At 41.6% G+C, this 18,769-nt stretch overlaps 1 protein-coding gene across 2 annotated transcripts in view; it reads right to left on the reverse strand.

Moving 5' to 3' along the window:
• MS3_00006531 (uncharacterized protein) overlaps positions 1 to 6,371 on the reverse strand; it is a 51,514-nt gene extending 45,143 nt beyond the window's left edge. The window contains exons 1-2 of one of the 2 annotated variants that reach the window (XM_051214699.1): positions 6,087 to 6,371; positions 975 to 1,146 (exon numbers count right to left, since the gene is read on the reverse strand). In XM_051214699.1, coding sequence (XP_051067882.1) covers positions 975 to 1,134 — 160 coding nt within the window. In that variant the 5' untranslated portion in view covers positions 1,135 to 1,146; positions 6,087 to 6,371. Of the gene's footprint in view, positions 1 to 974 lie in introns of both variants that reach the window. The other variant, XM_051214698.1, reaches the window with a different exon arrangement.
• Between the last annotated feature and the right edge of the window lie 12,398 nt (positions 6,372 to 18,769).

The raw sequence follows: 18,769 nt of genomic DNA on the forward strand, positions 1-18,769 counted from the left end.
AGAACTAATAAAATCGGTACGAAATAATGGCATAAAGATTTAGAAAAGGTCTGCACTTTTTCAAGTCAACATGAAAGACTAATTCGGATTTAAGAAAATTTAAATCACCCAAAGCATGTACGAGATGCTGAATGCAGTAGTCTACTTTTGGGATGAAATATATGATCGCAGGATTTCATGTCAGATCACGAATCTTTTCGAAGTAAAGTTGTGTTTAATGTAACCACCTATGGAGATATTTATAAGGTGTAGTCTAAAGCTAGAGAAACAAATCGGATTTGCACATCTGAATGGCGGCAAATTAACAAACTGAAATAAAGCTACAAACAGTCCCAACATCCAAAAATAAAAAAAACTAAATAACTAGAATTCAATAACAGCAGTGGATGTAAGTACATCAGTATACTAAGAAATATTCAACTTATGTGATCTAGTTAGACTTTGGATCAACTAAATTGGATTAGCTGTTGAACTGCCTTTTTATGCAATATATCTTGGACACGGCTGAGGGTAGATATACATGTTTATGAATCCCATAAAAATGAATAATTGTACTATTTGCAAAGTAAAATAAAGTCTTCTATCTTTTATGTCACTCATCTTTAAATTAATTAAATATATCTGGGGCATTTATACGGTTTTTCCGCAATATCTAATCAATCCAAATGTTTGCTGTGGTTGCCCCATAAATCTAGGATACAAAATCAGCATGAACGTTTTTGACCATTTCCGTGTCAAAAACTATATGTTCATTTGATGGAAAAAGAGTAGCATTCATATTAGCTTTCACTTTTAATCGGGATGAAAATAGCAATTTTACAAACAATACCAAAACTATAGAATGTTACTTCAATATTCTATTATCTATTTGTAACGAATCACTACTGTGTTCTAAGTTATTCGATACAAAGCATTTTCACACAAATAGAAAGTAAAAGCTAGTTCGTGAAAAATAATCAAAATTGTTTAATTACTTAATCGGAATGGTTCTAAATAATCTGATATAAGTTTGTCATCTTCAGGAAAACGAACTCTGCGTATCGATTTGAAAGGTGCGTCAGAATTTGATCTAGTTAACTTTGATTCTGAATGGCCACAATGGATAGCTGACACAAAGTCGATATTGTTGGTCATTCGGTTTTAGCCCTTCGAAAATATTAGTGATGAAAACAATACAATAAACAAAAAGCGAATCAAAATGACCATAAAAATACTTGAATTTTTTAAGTATGCTAAATAGATCTCATAGTAGAAGATAAAATTCCGAAAATTAAAGTGAAGGATGTGATATTTTAATTCAAAGCGAAAAAATCCTTTTCTTGAACTAGTTCTAGTATGAACGGAGGACTGACTTAAGGCGACGACGACAAATCATCTACCGAACATGTATGAGATATATTACGAGTGAAAAGCACTAGACTTTCAACCACTAGGTTACAAGTTGACATCCCGCCCCACATACTTAAGACTGGACAACTGGATAGTATCACCAGCTTTCACAAAAAAAGCAACTCAAGAGAGTAAATGATCTTGAACTCGGCTCTATCAACACTAAATCTATTGAAAAGTGAAGCATCTGCAAATCGTATGAAAACGTACACATTTTCGTTGAACTGAGGAATCACTATATATCAAAAGCATCAAAAACTGTTAGACATTTACTTATTTGAACACATAGATATTGGTACAAGGGGGCACCAGATACATAAGCGCCACACAAATATCATTTGATTTGTGTGAGGGCTGGGATATTGCCCGGGTGCCCAGACCGAAGCAGGTCGTTCTATAAGGGAGCCACGTCTGGAGCCTTCGACATAAAGGTCTGATCCACAAAGCAGTGGAGCAACGTCACAAGATGCAGTCCCATGGTAGCCGGTGACCAATAATTGTTTCACACGCCATTTGTTCCTTCAGGATACTGGAGACCATGTGCACCATTGGTTTGGAATCAGGGTTTTCCAACTCTTCTAGGCGAACTCTCCGTGTCCACTAATCTGGTTAAAGCGTCAGACATTCACTTTTCGTCCTCTCAATGCCGTAAACAACACCCCCACTGCGAGAATACAATGAGTAGGACTTCCCTGGTATTAACTGTATACTCGTGGCCATGTGGGAGCATTTCGAGAGGGAGAGCAGTATCTCCCCGCTCTCGGTCGTACCAGGGCATTTGGGGGCCTGTTAGACAACTTATTGTGGATTTGTAAAGGGTAGTGCTTCGTGAACATGAGTGGGAACTCGTTGTCTTTGGTATTGTGATGACACGATTGTTTAATTGTCCATCAGATGATTGGGAAATATATTCTCTTGTTTAACTAATTGTAAAGTGGATAAATTTTACCCATCCACTGATTGCTTTTAGGTCTGTGTGATGTATTTCTATTTATTGAGCAGTTTGAGTTCTAAATGTTTACGAAGTACGTCAGGTGATGGAACGTTGAAGGCAACGACATTAAAACTAGTAATGAGTTCCACAGTAAAAATGAATATAATTGGCCAGATCCTTCATCATTTAGTTAATTTATAAAAAGCATTTTGGTACATTAGCGAACCGAATAAATTGTACCACACATTAAGTAACAGCAAGCAAAAAACTGAGGCAAGTATAGTGCAGAAAAGCAAAATTTCTTCCAGTTAATGGAGTTCATCTTTTTAACTGGTATTTATAAAACTAAAACAAGGTCACCACTAGATCCTAATTTAGTCCATATCTAATAGTCTCGAGCCAGTGTGCCCAACGACCTTTAGGACCCCAAGTGGAAAGTCACTAATGACCAACAGATGCTAATCACATACAACTATGTTTCATACTACGGTCACAAAGTGACCATCATTGGGTCTTTCTTCTACCCAATCCCAGCCTCGGCAAACAGTGTGAGATGTGTAAACCACCGCGATGGTATTTATAAACAAAACCAAGTCCCCAAAATCGGTGCTTCAAGATGGTGATATCAAGTGAATTATTATCACTGAGGCCAAACACATAATACAGGACCTCAGTATTTCGGACGTGATGTCGTCATCGAGTCCGGGTAATTCTACAAATCCAGCGATAATCAGAAACGGAATCACCGAAATATGTGTAAAAAGACCATAACTAGATGCCGTACTATTTACGAAAGACAGTTGGTGTATGACAATCGTACTTGACCGAAACGATTGTTGTCGTACATTAAACGGAGAACAAAACCTAGTGGTATTCCCCCATTACTGTTACACGGAAATTCAGATTTACTAATTCAATCAGATCTGGCAAAAGCTGAGGCTTTGTCAAACTATTTTAGCGAAGTCTACTCTACGTGTATTGTTTAAAGTACTTGTCTTAATCACACCGCTGACATACCAGCTATAGGGCCTGTACATGTGACTGAGGAAACTGTTCTTCCATTGACCACTAACCTCAAACCTTGTTGAATACCGGGCCCTGACGAGCTACATCCACGACTGCTACCATCTCTTGTGGACATTATTTCAAGACCACTCACAATGCTTTTATAACGTGTCCCTTTCATTCACTCAACCTCCTAGAGATTGGAAAGATGCTATAGTCAGTCGTATATTTAAAGATGTCCAGAGATAGATCGTATCTAACTACCAACCTGTCAGTCTTACCAGCATAGTCGTTAGGTTACTTGAAAAGACAACTAACTCACATAAATTCGTACAATCTGATAACTCCCGAACAACACGGGTTTCGAAACAGGCATTCATGCTTGACCAACTTACTTATTTTGATGGAGGTTTGGACAGTGGCCCTTGATAACGGTCTGTCTGCTGATATGATATTCATAGACTTTAGCAAAGCGTTTGACAGGGTTACGCACTTAGGTCTTCGGAATAACAGATGCTGTACAGGAATGGATAGGAAAATTCTTATGTGACCGCAAACACAGAGGGAGAGTCAATGGGACGCTATCCGAATGGAAGCTGGTCAAAAGTGATGTATCCCAAGGCACCACCTTAGGCCCTCTACTTTTCCTTCTCTACGTTAGTGAATTACCGCTGTTGCTTAAATCGTCGACATTGTTTGCGGATGATGTAAAAATATGGAGAACAATAAGAAGTGAGGCTGATCATTTGGATCTTTGAGCTGGCCTAGACAAATTAGTTAGATAGGCTCGATGTTGGGGCTTAAAAGTTAATTCTAGGAAGAGTGTGTTCATGAACATCGGACACAGCAATAGTTACCAGTATACTATTGAAGGTACATCACCATGCGTGCAGGAATATAGACTTAGGGGTAGTAATAATAAGTCACGAGTTGAAAACAACTACGTATTGCAACGCAGCAGCTCCCAAAGGGCTTCGTGCGCTATAGTCACTTCACCGAGTATTCAAATGCTTTGACAAGATGTTTCGAATTTTATATCCCACCTATGCAGGATCACTTACAGTACTGTATTCAAGCAGCTGGCCCATGTCTGAATAAGGATGCTAACTCACTTGAGCGTGTTCAGAGTGTGGGAACAGAATTAGTGAAGGGTCTTTCTAAACTCCCCTACGATGAGCGCTTAAAACGCCTAAACCTTTTTCCCTTGTTATACCGTAAGACGCGGGGTGACCTTATATTGGCATTTCGTATCTTTAATTGCAATTTGGGCGTTAATATGTCTTATCTTTTTGCTCCTTTCAGCACTGATAACCTCCGAGGTCATAGCAACAGGGTTCACAAACCGCGATCAAATAAACTTAAAGTGGGGTTCCGTTTTTCTCAACGATTGGTCAATGACTGGAACGTTTTACCCGAACAAGTGGTATCAGCCCCATCGGTGAACATTTTCAAGCTGGCCCTTCACTGGAAGGCAAACTGTCAAGATTAACAGAGTTCCACCAACCTACCATCCTTATTACTGAATACTAGAGACTGAACAACCGAAGTTTAAAAGTCAGATTTTTCAGGCGCAGAGCAAAGCTACTCACGCTAACAAGTTGTATACCCGACCCAGTCAGATTGATAGACGTTTCTGAATAGTCTGTGGAGTGTAATGGAAGCCAACAGTTAGGTAGAAACTGAATTTAGACCTATACATCTTTTATAATCGTTGCACAAAATACAAGCCTTTTTAGAGAAAGATACGATGGTAGGGCGAGACTCTAATTTATGGACGACCTTTGAACAAATTTTAAGTGACCTTGAGAAATATTAGCCAATCAGCAAACAAAGCGAAAATATATTATACAAAACCAAGGAAATAAAATGGACACACTTTTTATACGTGGTTCAAAAGCTTGTCAGGGTTAGAAAGAGGTTCAGAGGTCCTAAAGCCGGAATGCATGAAGTAGAGGGAATCATCCATATGGCTACAGAATAGTCGGCCTCTGGAGCCATGATAAAGTCTCAAAAGCTCTTTCAGCCTCGACCACATAGATTAAATATTGTTTATGTGCACTCCGGCTGTTGAGTGCACAAAATGCCAGTTGTGTAAACGACACGATCCACACAACCAGGCCTATGTAGGAACCTGTACGCTCTCCAAACATCCGTATATATTGTAGTACCTGGCTGCAGCCAGTATTACTGGTGCTCTTATTATCCAGATCTCAATAATTGTCATAATTTGTCTTAGTTAGGAATTATGTATAGGGTTCTCACCACGAACTGACATCATATATAATGCCAAAACTTTATTTAGCCAAGTGGATGAAAGACATCCCAGAAGACAAGAAATTTCTAAAACTTCACACGTTTTGCAAAGCAGATTTCCTATAGACCTTTTTGATAATGCGCAGATAACTTTTGTGTTCAAATCAACCTAAATTATTGCGACTGTCACCATGCATTTCCACTGATACCTGTCAACTCGAAGTTTCGCTTTAGAAAAACTACGAAGGACGTCAACGTGAGCGTACAACGTAGCCTGTTAAGGTTTCCCATCTAAAGAAAAGATTTTCACCTAAACAACTAACACCTAGTTTCTTTTTTAGCCAAATTCACAGGTTAAGTTTATTTAAATAGCATTTATTACGTATAACAAGAATGATTACATGCCAAAGCACTGAGTGTTTATGAGGCTCCTCTACCCAAATATAGTATTATATTATAAAAATGACCACAGCATGTGGACAGACTTACAAACAATAAGACTTACCAAAATATTATATAGCCGTTTTACAATACACGAGTTAGATGAGCAAAAAACCTAGTTAGGAGACGAATCATGACCTTGAGAACAAAATCTGCTCATTCTGAACATTGTCCAATATATTAAACGGTTACTTATGGTTAAGAAGCTTTCACTTAATGTTCAGTGATATGGGTAAGTAATTTGTCGAATTATGTAAATTATTGTAGTCTATAACACCGTGAACATACAATCTCGTTATGAATATGCCAACAGAAAGTCCTGATACTACGTGTTCTGGTAGTGAATCTCAGTAGATCACTACTCGGTGTGAGAAATGGAACACCAGAAGTGAAACATTCGATCTCGGTTTTTGAACTCTCTTGAAGGGTTCTCTCAAATTATCAGTCCTAGACAGAAATAAAAGATCTGACACATTAACACCAAGGTCATCGTTCAGTATACGATGAGCCAATAGTAGGTTGTAGTGACCTACTTTTATCAAGAGGACGCGATTGGTTTAATAGAAACACTTATTATTATTATCAATTTTACCAGTGATTATTTTACCGCACTCGTTTGTTTGACTGTACTAAAGACATTCTTCCTTCCGTTGATTGTGACCTTTCACGCACTTACGTTTGCTCAGTGATTCCGCTTGTACTCCTTTGGCACGATCTCGGTATTCCTTCGATACCAAGAAATATAATATAATAGACTCCGGTGTGCACGTACCGAACCGTAGGCGTCTTTCATTCGCGTCACGATATATTTCACTATTTATTCGAGAAATTCCCCAAATTAACTAAATCACTAGAGGAGATTCCATCGGTGGCCAATAGTGTGGTGCACCACATAGTCACCCTCGGACCACTAGTCACGGCAAGACCACGCCGACTGGCACCGGACGAGTTAGCTTTCTCAAAACGTGAGTTTGACATTTTACTAGCTACTGATATTATTCATTCTTCCCACAGTCCCTGAGCCTCTCCTCTTCATATGGTGCGCGAGAAGGATGGGGTTAGTTGGAGACCATGCGGCGACTACCGAGCACTAAACGTAGTTACTATATCTCTCAGTTCACGACGGACCTTCGTCACAATAATGGCGATTCGAACTATGTTGCTGATGCTCTGTCATATATCCAAGTAAATGCAGTTACTTTACCGATGCTCGATCTTTCTGCTATAGCTGCCGCCCAAGCAAACGATCCCTTTTGTACAAAAGCTCCACAATCTACACTGTTTCAGTGCCTGGAAGTACTACTAGCTACTAGCTCAGGTACTATCCTATGCAATACTTCTACCGGTCTTCCCCGACCCATTGTACTCTCTGCTTACCGTCGTCTCGTCTTCGATGCCCTGCATGGACTGTCTCATCCAGGTATCGCAGCTACATTACGTCTCATCGCTGCACGATACGTCTGGCCGTCCATGAATAAAGATGTCCGTATGTGGGTAAAGCAATGCTTACAATGTCAATGATCAAAAGTGTACAGGCACGTAGCTGCCCCCATTGGCACGTTCGCTACGCCTGATGCTCGCTTTGATCACGTTCATATAGACATTGTGGGACCTCTGCCACCACCGCATGGGTATGATCACATACTCACATGCATCGAGCGCTTTACAAGATGGCCCGAGGCTACTCCCATCACGTCTATTACGGCGGAGACAGTTGCTCACCGCTTCGTAGAACGATGGATAGCTCTGTATGGTTGTCCTCTGACCGTCATGACTGACCGAGGACAACAATTCGAGTCCGCATTATTCTCCCCACTGACCCGGCTGCTTGGTATGGAACGCATACGCACTACCACCTACCACCTAGCATCAAATGGTTTAGTTGAACGGTTTCATCGCCAATTTAAAAGTGCTCTGCGAGCACACGAAAACGACAATTGGTACTAAACCTTACCGCTCGTTCTCTTAGGCATCAGAACGAGCTTGAAAGCAGATATCCGATGTTCCGCCGCTAAACGTGTATACGACACGACATTGTGTCTGCCTGGAGCAGTAACAACTTCGGTAAATCAGACTACGTCCATCGACTGTCTGCATTTATGCGAACACTACCTCCGGTGTCAACTCGAATACAACATCGACAGGTCGTTCTAGCTCGAGGGTTATCTACCTGTTCACATGTTTTCACGCGAGTAGATTCGATACGCAATCCTCCGCAACAGCCTCACGAAGGACCTTTACACGTGATGTCTCGTCACGTAAAGACCTTCAAGGTTGATTGACATGGCTGCGTCGAGATCGTCAGCGTTGATCGTCTCGAACCAGCACACGTTGATGACAGTGCCATACCCGATCAGCTGACACTCGATGCTAGACCCATCAAACCTACTAGCGAGATCTCTACATCAACCTCGGATCCCACGCTAGATATATCAGAGACCTAATTCCTACCTCCCGGTCAACAGCACATGTCATCTGCACCATCTACGGACGAGAATTCAGTCTCACGTCCAGATCAGCAGACCACGCCGTCCTTGACTTCGGATGAGATTGCAGGCTCACGAAACACGAACGAGACTACCGCCTCACGTTCTGGTCGCCGAGTACTCCCACCCGTACGCTTTCGCGACTAACTGCACAGCCAATAACGGATACGGTGTAGGATTATTCCTATACTACATGCATGCTGCACCTTTTCTCTTTCTCTTTGGTTTTTTGTATCCTGAGTTCACGCCTCCGATCATCACCCGTTTGGTACTGTCGACTTCGGTCAACCTTGGAGAAAGCTGTCCTGATCACCCACGCTGTTGTCAACTCACTCAGTCGGTATTCTGGTTTCGAATCTGTCTGGCATGTGTTTGGTCTTGCGATTGGTTGTTGTGGTCGCTTCTGGTTCCTCAGCTCAACGTGGTTCCGTCCTACGTCTGCAGCGTTTTCTGGTCCACACCACTGCGAACGCAGTCTTCAGATCCTGGATACAAACCAATCTGGTGTGGTACACTAACTCGAGCAACAGATACAGCACGTCTCTCCTGGTACCGTTCTACGTAAAAGACCTTCGGTGGCAACTCGAGGATCGACGATCGCTTCCTGTTCCGTCAACTTTTCGGTCCTACAATCGCGCGTTCGATACCACGAGATCGCCAACAAATATATAATGCTACAACCTCCAATCGCCTTCTGATATCTGGTACGCAACCTTCTTATAGTGATGATCATAGTCAATCACGATTCGACGCCACACTACATGGTCACCCCGTAATCTGCAGTGAGAAAACGGAAAAAGCCGAGGTATCTCAGTATGTCTGCACAGAATAGTCAACAGATAACTTTTACAATTGTAGTCCCACATCGTTGGACTAGGTCTAGCATATTCGTCTCATGCTTAAAACAATAACTCGCTGATTGAATCCAATATTCCAAATGAGGTCTCATGAAAGTCACGTATAGTACTCTAAACGCCTCTTCGTCCAAGTACTGAGAAGACCTACGAATGGCCCATAATACCCTGAAGTCTTTGAGAGCAGCAGTCTTACAGTTACTCGTACTTTTGAGATCGCTGCTCATTATGACTCCTAAATCTTTATACCCCATTACTTTATGTAACACAGCTCCACATATTGTGCAGTGATATAAATCATCATAGTTATTTGATTGCACCACCACACTCTTGTCAGAACTTTCATCTGATGACCACCTGCCTATCTATGCAACCAGTGGATTGAGATAAACCAGTAATATTACCCTATCTGATATAATGTGTATAGGTCTCCAAATCTTCATGTAATCGGTGAAGAGTACAATGAATGACTTTGCCACAATTGATAATTCATTTGAATAAAGTAAATAGAAGGATCAAGGACTGTACTTTGGAAAACTCCACTTTTTACAAGTTTCCACGCTGAGAGAGCTCCATCCACCCTTACCCACTGTCTCCTATCATTGAGAAAGTCACTTATCCAGTCTACGGTTTCAAAATGAATTCCGAAACTTTCCAGATTTGATTAGAAACCCTGTCAAAAGCTTTGCTCAGGTTTATGAAAATTACATCTGCAGGAATATTTCTATGTTTTGCTTCAGCCCAATCTTCTCTTGCAGCCAGCAGATTTGTCAAGAATGGTTCAAAATTGTTCAAATGGTTGTGGACGGAATAGAAGAAGCTTTCGCTTAACAGGCTTCCGTGTCTAGTAGTAGGGGATCACCAAATCCTCCAGGCAGGAACCTAGGTATGTTAACAATAAAAGAGGAAAAGAGATTGGTAAATCATAATGTGATGCTGTTCTTGGTCCTTAAGAATAGGTCAAGTTGCCTCTTGAAGGACTCCTGAGAAGTCGCTTGGACTAGCTCGGCTGGCAGCGAATTCCAGCTTTTGACAACTCTTAAGGAGTAGAAATTGTGTCTACATTCCGTCTTGCTATGTTGTGTTTCCAGTTTCTGGGTGTTACCCCTTAGGTTGTTATTCGAACTAAGCTTAAGTAGGTGTTTAAGAGGATGTCCAGAAGTGTTAAGAATACTATAAGCCATTAATAAATCACCTCTAAGACGCCTATATTCTAATGGGTAAAGGTCTAGTGAACGGAGGCGTTCTTCGTAAGGCTTAGATTTGAGTCCTCGAACTGATTTCGTGGCTCGCCGCTGGATACGCTCCAAAGTGACCTTGTCCTTTTGGAGTGAGGGGGGAGTACTATGTTTCCGTACTCTAAATGGGGACGGATGAAACTATTGAAGATTGTGTGGAAAGTTCTTCCGTCAAACTGGCCAAAAATGCGCCTCAACGTTACCAGTGCAAGGTTTGCTCGGAAGGCATTTTTGTCACAGTTGGCGTAAGACTTCAAATCATGGGGCACCAGGACTCCTAAATCTTTTTCGACTTGGGATACTACTAGAGAGGAGTTTCCTAAGCTGTAACTGTAGTTTGCAACATGTCGCAGATGGACTACTTTACACTTTGAAGTGTTAAAGGTAAGTCCGTTATCGTCTGCCCAACTTTGAAGTCGAGTCAGATCCTCCTGAAGTGCCTGTGTATCGTCTTGGTTGCGTATCTCTCTCCAAAGTTTCACGTCGTCGGCAAAAAGTAATAAATCTGACGTTACCTGTTGAGGAAGATCATTTATGTAGATCAAGAAGAGAAGAGGCCCTAATACTGAGCCCTGGGGGACCCCACTAGGACATTCCATAGCCTGAGATAAAGTGAAATTAACCCTAACCTTAAAGTGTCGATTTTTTAGGTATGAAGTAAGCCAATCGATTAGGGGTGGTTTGATACCTAGTCGTTTGAGCTTGTTGATAAGACACATGTGGTTAACCTTATCAAAAGCTTTTGAGAAATCAAGGTAGATGACATCAACCTTTCCCTTGCAATCGAGGATGCTTGTCCATCTGTCCACCGCAGTCAGCAGGTTGGTTATACAAGAGTAACCCTTCCTGAAACCATGCTGTTGGGGTGAGAAGAAATTTAAGGACAGTAGATAGTCATTTAAACCGTCGCATATCAGGGACTCCATGAGTTTTGAAGGTAATGACAGAAGAGCCACCGGCCGATAACTTGAAGGTTCATTGCGTCGACCACCTTTGAAAATTGGTGTGATGTGAGCCAACTTCCAATTTTCCGGTAATTTGCCTCGGCTAAGGGAGTGAGAAAACATCACGCTAAGCGGCGTTGACAAGATTGAGGCTGCCTCTCTCAGTATGGCAGGATGAACCGTATCCGGGCCAGGAGAAGTGTCTAATCTTAAGTGCTGCAATTTCCGGAACACCAAGTCAGCGCTTAGGTCTACTTCGGAAAGTCCTGTGGAATTGCAGATGAAACTGTCGTCAGTAAAGTTGATGTCAGCCGGTTGAAACGTTTGAGAGTAATGTGCCGCCAGAAGGTTAGCGGCGTCGCCATCGTTGTTGGTCGGGCCGTTAAGACCTACCAGTTGAGAAACTCCTGTTTTGGCTTGACGAAGAGAGGCTGCATAACGGAATAAGCTTCTAGGGTTAGAGGCGAATTTGTCCATAAGCTTTGTTTGGTACTGAAGCCTGTCTTCTCTTATAGCCTTCGTGCATATGTTCCTGATATGTTTATATTGCCTATACGCTCCATCGTTATTAGTTCGTTTGTATTCCGCCCAGCAGTGCCTTTTGCGGCTTAGCAGGCGAAGGGTACGGTTCTTGATTACTGTAGGTGGCTTGCAGCTTTTGGGAACCGTTTGAGGAACTGAATGGTCTGTAGCACATAAGAGCGTGTGCAGTAAGAAGTCCCAATGACCATCCACATCGAGTTGAGGGTGAACATCCCAAGCCACCTGTTGTAGATAGTCATGTAGAGCTGGGACATTCAGCCGTTTAAAGTTCCAACGCAAATTATTGTTGGGATACCCTAGCTTAGTTTTGATGACAAAACTGAAGGCTATGACGGCATGATCGCTCTTTCCCAGAGGAGCCAGGATTGAGAGGTTGTCAACTAGGAATTCTTCGTTTGTGAATACACAGTCTAAGCGCGATGGTGTCTGACTGTTTCTCCAACGAGTTGCCGACCTCACGTTTTCATATAAGCCCAAGTCATCGATGAGGTTGAATAACCGAGCTTCAATTGAGTTGTCGCCTCCAGTGTACGTGTGTTCCGCGAAGTTGACTCTAGGGAGATTAAAGTCCCCTAGAATCAGGATGTGTGTGAAACCGAGACGGATAGAGCGGGATAGTCCTTCCAGCATACGACTATCGTACTCGATGTCGGCAGTTGGCTTTCTGTAAATGACTCCGACTAGACACCTCGAAGTACTAGACAATCTTACAGAGCACCATATGGATTCCTCAAGATTGTTAAACTCGAGGTTGTGAACTTGGTGCACCTCCAAGCAAGAGCTTATGTATATGGCTACTCCGCCCCCAATTCCTGTTTTTCTGTCGTTGCGGAACAAAGTCATCCCAGGTAATGTTAACTCTTGGTCCGAGAACTGAGAAGATATCCAGGTTTCAGATATTCCTATCAGATGGGCCTTATTAGCGTTGCTAAGTTCACGTAGTTCATCCAGTTTGTTTGGTAGACTCGCGGCGTTCATATATAAGCAGTTTATGCTTTCAATTTGGAACGCGTGAGCTTCGTCCTGTTTTTCTGTATGAACCTTATGTGAATGGACAGGTAGCCCACCTATATGAGGTTTGCCGAGGTGGTAGGCCCTGTTCTTTACACGTTTTTTTATCATTTAGACAGTCCACAAGTGGAATGGTCAGCTCCAACTTGCTTTTGTGTTTGGTCCTAGCTTCATATGGCCTATCCGGGTGCTTGTGGATTCCAGGTGGCAATCGACGTCTGTTGGCACGAAATGCTTCCGGAACTGCAGCCGCCATGTGGGAAGATGGGAAGGTTATCTTCATTAGACGAGGTCTAGGATCACCGTCCTTCTTGGCTAGTCTCGTCACATGCTGAGTCAGTATGTGTTTTAGCCTCAAGGACTGTTTAATGAATTTCCATTCCCTGATGTCAGAATTTGATTGAGTAGGGTCTGCATTTTCCGGTATACCTTGCACAATTATGTTTCTTCCGCGGAAAAACTTCTCGCGAGATTCTTTAGGGATGTTTCGTATGATATTGCGCTCAGAGTACGGTATGTCGGGCAATATTCTTACGTTACCATCTGATTTCAGCAAGTGACTTGCTAGCAAGACGTCCTCTACGTCGGTAGCATTCTTAAATGTTACTCGGAGAAGCCTCGGGTGATTTAGATGCTTAGAATCCTTTCCTCGAGTGAGCCGGGTGACCGTTAAAGGCTCTATTCTAGGAAGTTCAAGCTTCTTGTTCAATTCACCCCAGAGCATCCTGTCGTTTTTGTCCTGCAGACTGAGAGGAAGGTCAGGATTGTCAACGAGGTTCATGATAATGAGAGAATCGTCACGAACTGTTGTTAATTTACCAGGTTTCACGATGAGTTCAGGTTTAATAACTTGTTGTTTGGAGGCCAGTGTGCGTTTTTGAATCTTGGGCTCTTTATTGACCGGACGGACAGTCTTGGGGGTAGACTGTGCGACCAAATCACCAGTTATTTTCCGTGCAGCAACACTTGGGTTGCTCGGCTTAGGCGGTGATGCCTGGTTCTTATGGGCTCTCTTAACGTGGGTCGAATCACCTACAGGGTTTTTGGGAACCACTGTTGTGTCCAGGGACCCTGAGCTGGGAGACCCGAGTTTGCTTAGGGAGTCTAGTACTGTCGACGTAATGATGGTGCTGAGCCTCAACACGTCGTCATTAGTGTTGATGGATGCTCCATCGTTGGTATGCCTGTCGACATCCCTATTTTTGAGTCCGTCACACGCTCTTGTTTGTCGACCGGATTTTTTACTAGTGTTATCCAAGTTAACTGACAACTTGTTCCGAAGACCTGTCAGTAGGACAATGATGTTACTCAGCAAGACAACTGCGTCCGTGCTGCACGTGACACATACCCACTTTTGGTCTGACTTGCTGAGTTTGTTGTAAGAAGTTGCTGTCAGATCTGTGCATGCTTCGTGGAACCAACCTTTGCAGTCGTCGCACTGCATGCCAGTTGTGACAGCAAAACGGCATCCCGGACGTTTGCATGAGTTTTTCATGACTGTGTTGAAGCAAACTATGTTATAGATGCTTGCAAGAGCCTAAGCCTTTTAAAAAAAGCACTAAAAAGCACACTGAAAACGGACAAAAATGGACAAAACGAGTGATATAAACTGAAACTAGTCTATACGTGAAAAACAAAAAAAAACCGAATAGTAAGCTGAGGCAAAACCACAGGTAACTATTTAATATAGTGAGACTCAAAAAAAAAGTAATCTACCGAACGTATAGCTCAGGATAGATTCTTTAGAACTGAAATGGTACTTTTGTTGCGTAAGAACACAGCAAAAGTTTTATAAATGCAAATCACGTTAGGACTAAACTTCCCGTTCGAAAATGATAGGCCTTTCTTAATACCATGTTGTTCCCTGGATAAATGATTTTGCCCTTCCACACAGTTTAATAATCTTTTCTATTAGTTTGACAACTTCACTGGTTACACTAACGGGTAGATAGTTACTAGTCAGGTCTCTGCCCCACGCCTTTTTCATCAGGCTGATTATTGCATTTTTGTAGTCTCTTTGCTGTTTGGGCTGCCTCCGAGACATATCAAACAATATGACCATAGGTTCAGCAGTTTCATCCGGTAGGTCTTTCATAATCCTAGAATGAATATCGTTAGGGTATTGAAGTAATCTTAGGACAGCTCCTTTCTCAGTAACCACGGGGCACATTGACAAGCCTCCCTGATCACGATTAATTGTTGGTTGTTCCTCATTGCTGATAGAAAACACTTTACTGAAATATTCCGATAAAGCCTCGGCGTTTACGTCATCATCTTACTCCGAAAGGAGTAAGAAAACAAGACACTGAGCGACTCACAAGAATTTAGGATATTATGAACTTCTTATGATCGGCCATAGTTGATCAGCATCCATGACACTTGGGAAGGATAGTGCAACTTTAAACATCAGAGATATTCGAAATCTGATGGTGAAGAGTAGGAGCATAAGGGCATAACTAATAGTCCATGAATTGTGGAAAGGGTAAACCATGTGTTCTATCATTTGGTTGTATTCATATAAATGATAGTGGGGGTCCGTTGTATTCATGTTCAGTCTAGATATTAGGTAGTCCATAATATAGTTACCCATTGGTGAGCGGGAGTTCAGGGAATAGTTGACGAAGCTCTTCAGTGTCAAGTAATAGTGTTATTAGTCTTTTGAACTTGGTGATGGTGCTGCAGTCACGGATAGGTATTGGCAATCTACTCCATAATAAACTAGGAAATAGCTATGATGATATATACTTTGGTTGGATATATTATTGTCAGTCCATGCTTCAGATATCAATAAATGTGATGGTAGATAAATGGATACAAACAGGGATAAATCCGTCTTTTTATTACAGATCAACCTAGTGTAGATAAGACGCATATTAAACAAATGACCCACCAGGTTAAAATGGGTGAGAGTATTTCGATTAAATTTGTCATAACCGTCAAGGGTGTGATATGGGTCTAAAGTTAGAGATTGATTGTTCTTCAGTAGCTCGTTATTTTGATATCTGGAGTTAGAGGAGGATATATCAAATGACCCAGTGAAGTTGCTCGGAGAGTTTACCCAGAAGAAGGGGGTGGGAATAGTCTCTGATCGAAACTGCACGAAGCGGAAAGTTTATATTCCGCATGCGGTTTCAACATGAATTGAGAGATATGCTTCGACAGAGGTGCCACCAGGGATTGCATTTCAAAAAAATATTGGTACAAATTGACTGCAAAGTGCACTGTTATTTGCGAAATAGTCTAGACAGTTAAGCTCGTGGTTTCGGTTATAGCTATTTGCGTTAGTGTGGACGTTAGGATCTACTGCACGTAGCAGGAAGTAGTTATGGCTGTAATTATACAAGGGGTCAATTTTATGTGGTGAGTTGGTACTGATAGGATGTGGGGTGAGGAGTCTATTATTATCATACTCAATAATGGTTCTAGGCTTTAAGGAATGAGTGGAGTGATCGGTTCTCCGGTAGTTTTTGTTGGTCTGTGTGTAAAAACATTTGTTACTCTCAAACCTACCACCGGTTTTGCTGCTTGAAAGTGTTGATGGCAAGTTATATGGTACCAGTGGGGAGAACCCGTTCACTGCTGTTGGGATATCCATAGGCTAGTTGGGTTCAATCTTACGTATCATGGATTTTGTCTCCCCACCCTTTTTTGTCAGAGCAGGAGAGTTTCGTTGTCTATGTGAGATAAATTCAGGTTCATTCGAGTCATCTTGTGTAGTACCTTTAGGAGGAATAATTTTCAAATGAATAGGTTTAGTTGGATGTGTGTCGCCACATGAATAACATTTAAATACTTTACTGCGTGAACAGTCAGGATTAGAAATGTCGTTATTCTTTTTGGTAACAGTTGTAATCCTTATCTTATTTAAACGTTTATGATCTGCAGACTCACCTAGATATACAGAGTGATCTGCCGTTTGTGGAGTCACATCATGCTTATTTTTCATGATCTTTAAACCCTTTATTGTGTCGCAAATTGTCTCTAGTTGGTTATTTCCTGTAGTGTTTTCTTACACGACGTTGATCGGATGTGAGGTCTGGAATGACTTTTATGCTACTGTATAGAACAAATGAGCCAATAATTTTGCTCGAACGAATAAGCTGTGCAGCATCGTCACAACAGCCAGAACTAAGAAGGAGGGGGCATGTAGATTTTTCCGACTTTTTTCTCAGGCGGATGACTTGTCAGTTGAAGTTCATCATACCGCATACTCTGGGGCAAATATCCCTTGACTTAGTTGTGTGTGTACGATTATGTAGAATGCGTTTGACTGCAGTGTAGAAAGACATTGGTCTTTCCGTCACTTCTTTCGCCACAATCTTTAAAATACGCTCATCCCCAATGAGTTGTTGAAAATTCCTAGCAGCATTAAGGCCCCATATTTGTGTGATGGGTGCTAATTCGTTAAGTCTACTGTTAAGTTCAGCTAGAGAGATTTGAAACTGACGGATTTCAGTACTATATCGATTAGTATTTTCTTATGTTTTTGAAGTTTTTAACTTACATTTTAGTAAACATGCTGTCTGGTCCACTGTGTTGACGTTTCGATGCACGTGAGTATTGTGCATTTTATGTCAACCAGTCTTACCGTTGGCATACTGCTTGAAGAGACCGAAGGAATGCTATGTGCAGAATTAGGTAGTGATAGTGATATTTGTGAATAAGATGCACCAGCGTTAGGAAGATGAAGATTTGAAATTGTCAGGCACTGAACCGTCAGACATAGGGGTTACAGATTTTGGCCTTTAAGTCGGCTTAGAAGTTAGTGAAACTCCCCTTTAGGTAGAGCTACTGATCATAATTTGAATCTGGGTGAGTAAAAAGCTCGTTTAACCAAATAGAATACTTGATTATATACATATTGAGTATTAACCGGGTCACTACTGGGATCAGAGACTAAAGGTATATAGTGTATTTCAGATATAAGGTATTCACTTACAACGTAAGAGAGTAACAATCAATTGAATATTTGTATCTCAATTAGTATAATCCAAAGATAAACACGCGTCGATCTAAACCTCTGGAGGTTATATAAGATACATAGGGAACGAAGTCTGCGATACCTAGATTCTTGTACACTATGTCAATAATGAAATTATGCTCTAAGTTATCCGTGTTGGCGCGGATATCGTATTCCTGCTTGCAACACCACATAGTAGTTGACGATTGATTCTGTTCAACTATCAAAAGTTTCATGGGATTCTGATGGAAAATTCTGATAAGAAAGTAGTATACTTTTAACATCCAGAAAGTTTCAATTTGTTAACTTCATGTGAGTGCAAAAACCACTAGACCGAAATGTATGTCTATGATTTTGTTCAAGCAGATGAAAAACGGCAGCCAAAACTATATAACCGGAAAGTTTACGAAGCAGCTTACTTCTGTTCTTCGTCCTCTTAGTGGTCGAAGCCGGGAGACGTTTAAAAACCCTGTCTTAAGGTTAGGACTGCTTCTAGAAGGAGGAGAGACAACCTGGCCATCCGTTCATCGACAGTCATCTAGAATCCAACAATGTGTGTAATGTGACTCTATCGCTACTCCAGAGAACACCAGCAAGTGGATACAGATTAAATATAAAAACGATTTAACGTCGTCAAAGAAAAGCCAGTTTCCCAAACTACACGAGTCAAGAGTTTTTATTCATTAGAACTAGCTACTCATAGGTTTTATA

The sequence above is a fragment of the Schistosoma haematobium genome, chromosome 2, assembly GCF_000699445.3.
Source record: "Schistosoma haematobium chromosome 2, whole genome shotgun sequence".
NCBI lineage: Eukaryota > Metazoa > Platyhelminthes > Trematoda > Strigeidida > Schistosomatidae > Schistosoma > Schistosoma haematobium.